General features: G+C 44.2%; 1 protein-coding gene across 1 annotated transcript in view; it reads right to left on the bottom strand.

The window, feature by feature from the left end:
• Positions 1-13,431, bottom strand: part of KCTD3 (potassium channel tetramerization domain containing 3) — a 319,588-nt gene that overhangs the window by 116,891 nt on the left and 189,266 nt on the right. The window contains exon 9 of the mRNA XM_086927901.1: positions 12,505-12,695. Within this exon, the coding sequence (XP_086784027.1) occupies positions 12,505-12,695 (191 nt within the window). The remainder of the gene's footprint in view (positions 1-12,504; positions 12,696-13,431) is intronic.

Below are 13,431 nucleotides of genomic sequence, written 5' to 3'. Positions count from 1 at the left end.
CAGCAATGGCCATTGATTGGGAGTAAATTCAGTAAAACCCTTGATTCACCACCTGTGTAGTTTTTCTAGTTGCACGGACCACACTGACTGACTAACACATGGATCTATCCCTACAGAGAACTCGCACATAGAGAAGACATCATGGCCAAACATAAAAGCATATTTAACAAATACATTTCTTAGTGCTTTCACATACTGATCAAGAGCAAAGTGGAACTGGCTGACTCCCGAAAGAGTCAACCCACACACCAATTTAGATGGAAAAGAACAAAGATTTACATTGAAATCTTCCACCAAAATTATACTAAACTCTCTTTTTCATCTTTAACAGGAAGGTCCTCAATGCTTTCTTGAGGTGTTTGATTACATCGCCACTCCAAAGGCTAAAAAGATCATTATAGTAATTTAGTACAAGTGGATCTGCACCCCAATGGGATGCCCCCACAATATATTGTGAGGTGGATTTGTAGAGAGCAGCTTGTCACCCATGAGGGTATTCAGGCATTTTCCTTTTACAGCCAATCACTGTTTCAACATGAAATGTTTGAGGGCAAGCAACTCCTTTTGCCCAGACAATCCTTCAGTACTCTTGCTATTGCAATTACAATTACACAAAGCCTTCTCAGTTAAAGTTAAACAGACTCTTTGTCGGGTGGAACGCAGGGCAGATTAATTTGTTTCTGCAAGCACTGAGATGAATTAATTGAAGTTAGGGAGAGAGAACTTCAATATTGAGTAGACCATGAGAAACACATGAGTTACAATTAAGGCTTACACAATTTTTGGAGACAAATATGTTGTGACTTGCAACAGTGCAGATTTACAAGAGTCCTAGGAGCAGTAAGCAGTCCATCAATGCTAAGAGCCTCAGTTTCAGCCTGCTGGGTGGCACCACCCTCACCTTCACATTAACAATGTAATTGTTTAAACCCCCCATGGCATTGGTCAAATATTTAGCAATAGAGTATTTAGCTGAGCAATCCATGCCAACGTACTTTTCCCAACTGGATTCCTATAGTGGACAATAAACCTTGCTACTCAAGTGTAGCAGCCAAGAGGATTGCCCAGCTCAGCCTCTTCTGGGCTCAGATGGGCCCATCCTGGCCCGGTCAAGTCCCAGGAGGGTAAAGCACAGTGGGAGCTTACTGCAAGTTATGTAGTTCCAAAAAACCAGCCTCTTCTTCCAGAGTGCTCAGGGCAGTCTAGGGCTCATAGACCTGCCCAAGTCCTAGAGTCCAGATTTCTTGTGTTCAACAAAATAGTATGATCTCACGGTGCACCATGTAGTGCACAAACAACAGGCCCCTCTTCCAGAATGCTCAGGGCAGTAGCGGGCTTGTAGTCCTGCACCAGCCACAGAAGCCGGATTTTCGAGTCCTGCGCAGTGGGAATGCGGTGCGTGATATGTAGCAGGAAAACAACAGACCCCACTTCGAAAGTACTCAGTGCACTCTGAGGCTAGTCTTATACCACCTCCAGATTCTCACATCTCACAAAGTAGGATCTCACTTCGCTTGTAAGTCCGGGTGCTCAGGGCAGTGTGGGGCTCGTAGTCCTGCAACAGCCACGACCATAGATTCCAAATTCTTGTGTCCACACGATTATATAATTGGATTCAAACACACAATGTTTCATGAATCAGTAGAGTATTAACTTAAAAAGAGGAAACATACAGTCCAGCTGTGACTCGCGCAACTCCCAAAATGACCACTCATGGGGCGCGGCAATCGGGGTTTTGTAATGAAGGGGCCCTCCAGCATGTCGAAAATCGTTTCACACGTTGATTATTGTAAGTTACCAGAGGTACTGCCACTTTGATATGTCATAAGGAACAAGGGCTATCTTATTTGGAGGATTTGAGTGGGCTTGCCTCTTTGCTTCTTTGGATTAAGAGCTGGTGCCCTCATTTGGCGGCACTTGTTAAGTTTGTATTTTGGATTGTTTATCCATAGATAGGGTCAATGAAATACCCTAGCTTGCCTACTTGAAGAACATCTTTAAAACTAAGGGTCTTTCAGATTTGTTTAGTAATCCACACAAGATATCATTCAAACACAAAGATATAGTTAAGCACAGAAATTTAAACCACTGCATGAGCTCGTGCGTGGAGAGGGAAAATTAAGGAAACAAAGCTTAGGTACTGTTCGTTATCAACATCATGGAATCTGGAGCCTTACTTAGATTGAATAATAAACCACATCTACCATTTTTACCTTACACATTTTAGACTATGCACTTTAAGTTTGCGTTTTCACTACAAGGTTCATGGCAACGCGATTTACCCTACTTATCTGTGTGATAACACCTCCAAGCAGGGCAAATCCCCTTTATACTGGTTTGCTTTTTGTATGCAGTTCCTTTGTCCTCTTTTTGGTCCCCATCAAACGTAAAATGAATCTGAGACATTACAAAGAAAGGCTTGTGCATTTACGCCGCCTATGCTCAGCGGATATTTGCAATGCATTCTTAAATTATTTAAGAGTGGCATTGTACATTAGCAAATGCTATGAAGATTGAATTTTGTGATGCTGGCTTGCTTTGCGTGTAGCAAATGACTGATATTATCATGTTTTTATTACTGTTGGTTTTTATATTCGCTGTATTTATGTATTGTATACTTTGATTCTCTATTATGGCTTTTGCTGAATGAAGATATTGAACTAAACTAAACTGAACTGACCACACAGAGTTTGGTATCCTTGGTAGGACATTTTTTTCTTGGCCGCGTTCAAGATATTCTCAGAAGTTGTCCTTTTGTTCCGTGGTCATAGGTATTTCGCATACCTCATCAAAGCTGAACCGCTATCATGTAAGGGAAATACTTTCCTTAATATTTGGCATGTCCCAAGTTTACACATTTTGCGTCCAGTCCCGTGATTACAAGACATTCTTATGGTGACTAGGACAACAGATTTAGGCTTCTCTACTCCTTTATTTATTAGAGCATTTTTTAGGTCGAGCCTAGACAGCACTTGGAAAGTCGATTAGCGACCTGTTGTATATGCTTTGTGGAATTTCAACTTCACCCATTGCTTGGATTTGCTTTTTGTTTTTCGATGTCAGTGTTCTATAAAATCCTTGCTTGCTAGTGGTCAGTCCTGCCTCTTTGTCCCTCCTTTTTCTTTTCCGTTCCTCCCATGGAGCAGGGACTAAATATGATATCAGTACTCTATGGTAGTTGTTCTGCTCTTTAGGGGACTTCTTTTTCCCTAGGCTTCCTGCTCTGTTACTGTGTGTGTTGCTTTTAGGACATCAGGCTGTAGGATTTTGTAGAGATGGGGACATGGTGGGGGCGGGGGGTCTTGTACTCGACACGAGCCCGAGATGTTTTCCGCTTATGGGTGCCTGTTTCATCCCCCAAACCCCTCTTGCTTCGCAGTTTCACCTATCCCCCCTTCTGCATGCCCCCTCCTTGTTAAAACAAAGCAGATGTTCTCTAAGGTTGACCTAACAAGCAGAAGCAGTGAGCGATCCCAAGCTCCATATAAGAAACATTTTACTTTCCAAGCAAAAAGCTCAGAGTGACTTGAAACCCAATACATTACCACAAAGTGAGATTTTCGAGCAGCTGTAGTTTTCTCTGCTGCCTCAAAGAGCGTGTTTTTTCTCAAACTGCGATCAGATTTTAAAATCAGCACGCAACACAGACTGACTGACACATAACTGCTAATTCCAAACAGGACGCGAAAATGTTTAATGAAAGAAAAAATTACAAAAGCAGTTAATGCGTTCCCTGAATAGACCAGACAGATTAAAACTAACTTGGATCGAATGCAGAACCAAGCCGCTTAACCACTTGATTCTGAAGGAGATTAGCTGTCTGCAATCTGTCTGTTCCATCTGGAAATATATTTCACAATTTATATTCTTTCAGTAGAAGAAGCTTCATTTACTTTACCTCCCTCTCAGTCCCAACATTACGGGTTTGAACAAATTCAAAGGCAGTAGAGTCTTTAAATACATATATATTGCTTCCTAGCAGGACAATGAGCCGATAACAATACTTAAAACTGGTTCTCCTAATTGCGAAGCCAAAATACTTGTGAAAGTCCTTGCCACTCGTCTATTACAAGTTCTTGCCCGCTTGATACACCCGGACCAGTCCGGGTTTATTCCGGCCAGAAATACATCTCTTAACCTCCGTTGACTAGACGGAGTACTCTGCAGGGCGGATACGATTAGAGAAGATGCTGTGGTGGTGTCCTTGGACGCCGCTTCGGCTTTTGACACCATTAAATGGCACTACATGTTTGCTGTGCTTCACAAACTAGGATTTGGGCCAGCATTTATTAAATGGGTGCACCTCCTATATTGTCAACCGTTGGCACAGGTGGTCCTCAATTACTGGAAACCCCCGGTCTTTTCTCTCTGTAGTGGCACCAGGCAAAGCTGCCCCCTGTCACCACTCCTCTTCGCCTTAGCCCTGGAACCTCTGGGGGCATGTATCCGTCAGGACCCCGCCATCAAGGGCCTCAAATGGACATATGGGTGGGAGGACCGTATATCACTATACGCGGACAACATCGTGCTTTATTTTGCCCCTCCAGCAGCGTCGCTTAATGTGAGAATGGACATATTTGCAGTTTTTGGAAGGTTCGCAGGATATAGGATCAATTGGTCCAAATCGGTGCTCTACGTTCTTAATGGGAAGTACCTTGGCTTTCCCGGGGTTGTCAGCTGACTGAGGCCGTAGAAGGCTTTAAGTATCTGGGGATCTGGGTATCCAAAGACTTGTCTCGATTCTATGACACCAACCTTCAGCCCCCATTAGCACGTTTCAAATCTGATGTCCAGCACTGGAAATTGCTCCCCTTAACTCTCCTGGGACGTGCGGCCCTGTTTAAGATGATGTCCCTCCCCCAACTTTGGTATGCCCTACAGAATAAACCTCGTCCGGTCGCAGCATTGTATTTCAGGGAACTTGAAAGTACCGTGCAGGATTTGCTGTGGGAGGGAACACCCCCAGCATCGCTACCCATAAACTTACACTGGGTTGGTTTGATGGGGGCATTAGGCTCCCAGACATGAAAAGATATGCTGCCAGATGCATCAAACAAAATAGCTCCCGGTAAAATAGCGAATCGGTAAAACAGGCCGTTACCGAACGCAAAACCTGAAAACCCAATGCATCAACCCCAATTCCTAAAAAACTAACCCCGCGTTAAATTACCGATTCTCAAATTAGCCAATCGGTAATACCCAGAAAGAAATCAGCCCCCGCAAATACCGAATCGCTATTTAAAAGTGATCAGAATTCGCAAATAACGAAAATGCCCAAAATCTCTATTTAGCATGAGCAAAATAAGGGGAATCTCAAACTAGAGGTAAAGTTGTAGGAAGGAAGAAAAAAAAATACAGGTGCATACAATCAGAAACCCTTCAAATATGCCTTTGGAGACCCTGTAGGTGTACCAAAATGGCTGCCCCCTATGTGCTTGCTAGGAGGAGGAGAATCAACGCTCTTGCACAGCGCAGGAGGATGATCCAGGACAGGGTTTACAGGGTGCGCATCACATTGCTGGGCCAGACAGAGGAACTAATCTACGACAAGTACAGACTGAACTGGGCTATGATCATGGGCCTCATTGCTGACCTGGAAAAACTACTGCCGCACCAGACTCGTAGGACCAACGCCATCCCAGCCCATGTCCAGGTCCTATGCAGCCTGCAACTGCTGGTGTCTGGAAGCTTCCAGGGGGGTCATAGCAGAAGCCGGAGGCGTGTCGCAAAGCGCACTTTCACGCTTCTTCCACAAATTCATAGATGCCATGCTGGCATTGATACATCAACACATCACCTTCCCTACAACCTCACAGCAGTTGAACCGCACCAAACAGGAGTTCTACCACGTAGCACAATTTCCCCATGTGATAGGATGTGTTGACTGCACACATGTCCCAATCTGTCCCCCCTCAGCCAACGAATACATCTTTTGCAAACGGAAGTCATATCCTTCCATCAACGTGCAATGCCAAGCACATCATAACCGACATTGTAGCCCAATTTCCAGGAAGCACACACGACGCATACATATACCGACACAGTGGCATCCTCAGGCATCTGATCAACAGTGAATTTGGAGAGGGACACCTACTAGGTAGATACTAATGCATCATCATTAACTACATTCTCACATATGTAATTGTATTCATGCTGCTAACCCTTTGCTCCCCACCCTGCAGGTGACAGCGCGTACGCCTTGCAGCAATATCTCCTCACTCCCTACCTCAACCCAGCAACACCTCAGGAGCAGTGCTACAACGCAGCACACATCAGCACCAGGAATGTGGTAGAGCGAACCTTTGGCATCCTCAAGAGTTGCTTACGGATACTACACAAGACAGGAGGTGCCTTGCAGTATGACCCAGTGACCTGCTGCCGGATATTCGCAGTCTGTGCCATGCTGCACAACATTGCCACAAGGAGGGGGATACCAATAGAGGTGGACGGAGAGGATGACTTACGTGCACAGCAACCCCCCCCCACAACACCAACAGGCACACGTGCCCAACACAGCTGAAGGCCAAAGGAGGCGGACATACATTACACAACATCACTTCTGAGACAGGTAAGAATGAGCCATCACAACATGATCTTGTTTGCAAATGTTTAATGCACATGAGCACTTGTCAGGAGCATATGAATAATACGCCTACATGACGCACATTCAAAACATAGGTGAGGATACATGTCCGTTGTCATCACGGGAGTATCTTGTGGTAGTGGTGGTCCATGGTTACGTCACCATGGCCGGAGAGCCAATGGAACATGGCTATTTGCGCCTTCCACGTACCGCCAGCCTCTTGTCACGTGACTCCACCACATCACTGCGATGGGTGTCAGTGGCTGTGGAGCTGCGCGCACTACGCCTCCTCCCGCTGGCCTCCTTCACAGAGACTGCAGATGCTCCACTGCAGTGATCCCTTTGCCCAAGGCCTTTGCCACATCTCCATAGGAATGGCCCAAGTCCACCTGCAGGGACACAGATCTGCGTGACAGTACAGCTGTGCTGTTGCACAGCTTTGTGATGGCCCTAATGGAGGCCTTGGAACGGAGCATGTTCTGCCGATGCCTCCTGCGCTCGCTCTGTTGCCCTGCTATGACGGCACGTGTGAGATCCTGTAGGCACAGTTTCATGTCTCTGTTACCCTCAGCAACGGCTGTGGTCATCTCATGCACAGCGTCAGTCATGGTGCCAATTTTGTTTGCCAATTTTCCTATGTTTATGTTGATAGCACCCATGTGTCTCCCCTGCAGGCACTGAACCCGCAGCATCAGTGTCTCAACCACACCGTAGCCGTGTGTTGGATCCTCAGGTCTCTCTGCAGCTCTACCCAGGGGCCTGCCCCGCTGTCGGACTCAGACACGTGCTGGTGTTTGAGCTGACGGAGTGACAACTGACTGCCGTGGAACATTTGTGGCTGCTGGCCTCTGCTCCGTCTCCATCACCTGCAGGGAGGGGACATTTGCCCTGCAGCTTGGTGTTGTTGTCCGCGGTGGTGGTGGTGTTGTTGTCCGCGGTGGTGATGATGGTGGTGGTGGTGATGGTGTTGGTGGTGTCGTGGGATGACGTCCCTGCGGAGTCTCAGCATCGGTCACTGCCGGGGTTTCAGAGATTATGAGGCGTCCGCTGTCATCTGAATCCAGGGCTGATGCATCATTGTGTGAAACAGTGCATTGTTATTATTTTGTCTGGATGTATCTGTGTTGCATACTTTCATCTACATAAGGGACATATTTGGACTGACAATTGGCCCTGTGCTGCTGGTCTCATTTCACTAACATTAGAGATCACACATGCACACTTTCATGATATGACTACAACTCCCATGATGCAACACTCTGGTGAGTGAGTGTATATGCGTTAGGCACACCTACATGTGCACTGTGTTTGGCCTGGGGGAATGGGCAGGGGTAGACAACACGCTGCGTATCTGCACTGGCATGCATCTTACCTTGTTCTCCTGCCGCATCGCCGGAAGTGTCCCGTTGGGTGACCCCCACAACAGCTTCACGCTCAATGGTACCCTCAACGAGGTCCTCGAGGGCAGTGTTTGGTGTGACGTTGGATGTTCCCCCTCCTGTGCCAGCTGCATCCTTCACCCTTTCTGTAATCCTCTCCTTCGCCCTTTTCCTGAGGTCATACCACCTCTTTTTTAGATTGTCTATGCTGCGGTGGGTGACTCATACAGCATTTACCCTCTCCTTGATGTGCAGCCAGATCTTGCGCTTCTCTGCTTCAGGCACCTTTAGGGACAGCTTGCCAAACAGCCTGTCATGTTTGCTGCTCATCCCCTTGATTAGAAGTTCAAGTTCTTTGTCAGAAAACGTTCTCTTCCTCTTCCTGGACGTGTCCTTGTCCTGGGGTGCATCCTTCTCCATCCTGGAATGCAGTGCAATAGCTGGTTTGTGCTGTCACTGTATCTCTCCTCAGCTCCTGTGCTCTGCCTCCTCCTCTGAGCTCCTCAGGGCACTGAATGCAGCATGGGCTGGGTTACTTCCTGGTTGTGATGTTATCAACCTGCTATCGATGCGACTTTTTTTTTGAAAATTCGCTAATACCGAAATCGCAAATACCGAATCGGTATTTGCTAATTCGGTATTTGCTAATCTTTATTTTGGAGTCTCGCAATCGTGATTTTGGATTTATTTAAAGATTTTTTGCGATTCGGTATTCAATACCGAATCTGTTGATGCATCACGGTATGCAACTCCTTATTTGTGATTCCTTATTTTTCGCAAATAAGGTCTTGTTTTACCGATTATTTATGCATATGCCCAATTATTGGGCCTCGCAGTTCGCTGCCATCAACCAATGCAGTTATAGACAGCAAGATGACCCAGCTTTTCGGATCGACCGTTGGCTCCTCCTGGGGGGTAGTTTTGAGGGTGCCTTGTACACGAAGTCTCAGAAACCTGTCCTGTCCGGCCCGACCAAACATGCCTTGCAAGTGTGGAAGGATGCTACTAGAAGCCTGGGTTGGGAGGACAAACTCACTCAAGCTACACCGCTCTGGCATTGTGACCAGCTGGGTCGGCTGTCTCGTTCCATGGGTTTCGATAAATGGGATATCATTGGTATTTCCAGAGTGGGGGACATTTGGAAATCGGGGGAAGTTATACTCTTTTCCCGATTACAGCAAGACTACTTACCCCATCCGAACAGTTTCAGTATCTCCAAATTAGGCACGCTTTGCTTGCAGTTCTTCCAAAGGATACTGTTCTCCCTGATTCCTCCCCTCTGGAAGACAGGATCCTAGATGGTGACTTGCCCGAAAAAGCTATCTCTCTTATATATAAGAAACATATTAACAATATGACTGATCACCTGACCCACCTGAGAGGTAAATGGGTCCACAATGTAGCTGGTTTGGAGGATGAGGAATGGTGGGCTGCGGTGGCTTCTCCCTGTGAGGTTGCCATTTCCTTCAGGCTCCAAATGGTCCAACGAAAGATCCTTCATAGGACGTACTTGTCAGGACCCTCATTGGTCCATATGGGCTACGCCCAAGATAGTGGCTGTGCACAGCTATGTGGGCAAGAGGGCACCTTTATTCATACTCTCTGTGAATGTGTGACAATTCAGAAATACTGGGAGGGAGTGGTACTCATGATGGAGGAGGTATTGGAACAACAGATACAATGCATCATCAAATTGATTTTGTTGAACATATGAGACCCAACTAACCTTAATGCCAAGGAGAGAATTTGGGTCACCTTGGGTTTCATGGTGGCCAAGCAGAAAATTGCGCGCCTATGGAGGGCTCCGAACCCTCGGATTGCTGATCGGGCCAGGGATATGGACTGGTGTATGCTGACAGAGATACCCATTTATATCGCCAGGGGATGTCTGAAGAAGTGGTCGCACATATGGAGGCCATGGAATACATTCTGGGGGATATATGTGAACCACCGAGGAGCCGAGATGAAACTGCTAAAGAAGTTTGATGGTACGGAACTCCAGATGACATCCATATTGTATTGTGACAATGAGATTTAGATGTCTTACTGTGATGAGTATTACCGACTACCTGAACAATGCTGTGTTCTAATTGTTTACCTGCCTATCTTTCAATAAAAAGAGTTTTAAAAAAAACTAGTTCTCCAGTTCTGCCGCTCTGGTCATTATGCTGCACCCTTCTTCCTCCTTTTACCCACTCCTCCATTTGTCTTTTTTGCTGCTTTCCGACAACAGCGCCCGCCCAGATGGCATGCAAAAGGCAGAGAGCACTCTGCTGCTCACTTGTCACCTTCCTTGTCAAGGGCTGCTGCTCTGTTTTGCTCGGTGGAAAAAGTACTTTGGTCGAACTGGAACAGAAGAGTCAGGTGTTCCAAGTGTGTAAACAGATGCATTGGGAGGCGATATGTGGTGATTGAGAGCTTGGCAATACAGTGGTACTAACTCAAAAGATAATAAATAAACTACAAAAACATGTAATAAATATGGAGCAAGTTAAAAAGATTTAGTATCTTATTTTGTAGATTTCTCTGAGGATTCATGACACATTTCTTGTTTATTTAAAACATCTCTTTATTTATTCAATCTGAGTAAAAGTCGTTTCTGCAAGGAAAATCTGAAATAGTTGTCTTACAAATTGAGTTCAAGACGTACCTTTTGTTTCATTGCTCTCACATTTTAAAAATAACGTGCTTTCCTTAAAAAAATTATGAAAAATACAAAACAAACTGAACGGACGACGCGGAGAGTCAGAGCGTGTCCCGGGTCCTTTGTTTATGCGCAGCGACTGTGGCGCTGTGCAGTGCACCGAGGGACCCGACAGCAGCCGATGGCTAAGACACAACACTTAAAAAGAGAAATTCACCACTTAAAGCAGTACCTTTACCACAGTTTGGATGGTATGTTCATGAGGTGTTATACTATCTTTTTAAGTACTCCTTGTATAATCCACTAGGCCACAGATGAATCGGAAATCAGTGTTCTTGCACTGCCTGTTATTCCCCATTTAGAGGGCTTTATTTCTTCACCACTTTTTCCCTGCTGTGTCTGGGGCAGTGCTTAATCAACTCAACACGTTTCCATTACACACCACATCATTCAACAGAATATCACATAATACAAATCAACAACACAATTACACAACACATACATACAAACCACACCACATCCTTCCACAACACGCCACAAATTAAACAACACACCACATAATTAAACTCCACTATTTAACTCTCCACAATACAAAATACCATACCGTATAATTACTCTCCCTAACACATAATCCCACTCCACAAAATTCCTATACACTAAATACCACATAATTTATATTCACATAATTCCACTCGACAACATACTACATAATTCCACTACACACCACATATATCTGCTCTACTCAAAAAAAGATGAGTAAAAAACATCACTACGCCAATAGCTCTAACTCTTGCAAATGCGAGACCTATTGCTATGCAAATGCTTGTTTAATATGTGTTACTGCAGTGGGTTAAACTGCAACCAACCAGGCCACAATGATTAAGCTAAAACCATGTTTTTTCAGTAGAACCTGTGGGTGGAGTAAATGTACTCTGCTGCGAACTTGGCATTTAACTTTCACGCCCCTTGTGCAGTACTTCTGCGCCAACTTATGGCGGCCCTGCAGGTAAATAGGCCAATGAGGTTATCCAATTTCATCTCACGTTACAGGGATTCAGTACATGCACTGAGGCTAAATGGCAATGTGGCAATGGTCATAATACCAGCAAAAACAATTCCAAAAATACTTGGCGAGACGTGGGAACATATATAAACGTCATCTACTGCTACCAAAGCGAGGTATTGCGCGAAATTGGAAAGCTGAAACCCCGCCTTCTCTATCGGCATGGAAAAATGGCCTGGACTTTAACCTGGGGATGGAGATCCCCATTTTGGAAGTACGGGGCAACCGGCAAAAACACCCAAAGATTTAGAGGCGGTAGGAGGAGTATAGAGGCATATATTTAGAGCCCATTTCATCCAGGGATGATGCAGTGTAGAAACAAAAGCTTGAGACTAAGATACAGGAGACAAGTGGCTCAAATGGAATTGCTTTACAGTAAATTAGAACGCAAGTGGTGTGGGAGATGCAGAATCAGGACAGTGCAAGGGGGGAGTTAATTGGGGTATGATTCATTATTCTTCTTCTTTATGTTACAACAGGGGTAAGGGTGCATATAAAATGTCAATGCAAATGTGTAGTGCCTAAAATGTAGCAGACGACCTCTGATTGAAGGGGCTCTGCATTATATGTGCTAATTGACGCAATAAAATATGTTTACAAAAATAACCTCATCTCATTTTTCCTTAACTTACATTTGATATTCACCTCATATCTCGATATCGTCTTCTTTAAAGAATGATTTTCTGACTTAATAAATATGTACCGTACTCTAAATACAATATTGAATCTGATTCTATTGACATTCTATGTACAATGTACTAAAGGTTGATAACCTGGGGAAAAGTACAGTTTCATTTACTTTATTTGAGAAAATATGAAGCACATTTGTACGCACCGATTTCACTGCCACTTCCACCATCTTGAATGCTCCACAGAATGATGCTGCTTTCGGATGCCACAGCAACCATCTTGTCTTTGTCTCCATGCGGACCCCCAACTACTTTTGCATTCAGAGCAACACGCTCAATTGTCCAGTCAAGGTAGGGACTTGAGAATATTTGCTGCCAACCAGAGGATTCTTTAATTCTGTAGAAAAGAAAATCCAGCCTCAGTCAACTGCAGACTTTAAAACAATGCAAAGTGTATTGTAATGTGTGTTCTCTTTTTAAATTACTAAACTGCTTTAAGTAATATCCTAAGTGCATTCTTGATAAACTCCAATATTCTAAACGCAGAAAAATAAAACATATTTTAACCGTTTTTTTCATGAAGTTTATTTACTTCAATCATTAAGATCTGCAATCTTATAGAAACACACAGTGAATAATCAGATTAAATTGGTGTGAAGAGCTGGAGTTGCAGTACCTACAACAGAAGAGTGAGTAAAACGAGTTATGAATTTAGAGTGATCTTAGGCTAAAAAAAAGTGCCATTTTAATCTGTTTTGGAGAGGATCTCAAGTCTGAAATCATAGCTTATTACAAAACCATGTGAATCTATTAATGATTCAAAGCTGGGGAATGCATACTATGACTGCAAACCGAGCTCCTGATTAGAATTACACAGTTTAGAAATCATATACAAAATAAACTTATACTGGACGTAGGTTACACTCTCATGGTATTCCTCCCAGACAAACAGACAAACTATAAATGTGTATGTAATTGATGTGATTCTTAAGGCAGTATAATGTTATATATATATATATATATATATATATATATATATATATATATATATATATATATATATATATATATATATATATATATATACGCTAAAAGAGCCAAAGGTGAAAGTGACGGTGTAGATACCTGCTAAA

This window comes from Lissotriton vulgaris, chromosome 6 (genome assembly GCF_964263255.1).
Source record: "Lissotriton vulgaris chromosome 6, aLisVul1.2, whole genome shotgun sequence".
Classification (NCBI taxonomy): Eukaryota; Metazoa; Chordata; class Amphibia; order Caudata; family Salamandridae; genus Lissotriton; species Lissotriton vulgaris.
The sequence above is the reverse complement of the archived record's forward strand: the minus strand, read 5'-3'. Positions and strand labels throughout refer to the sequence as shown.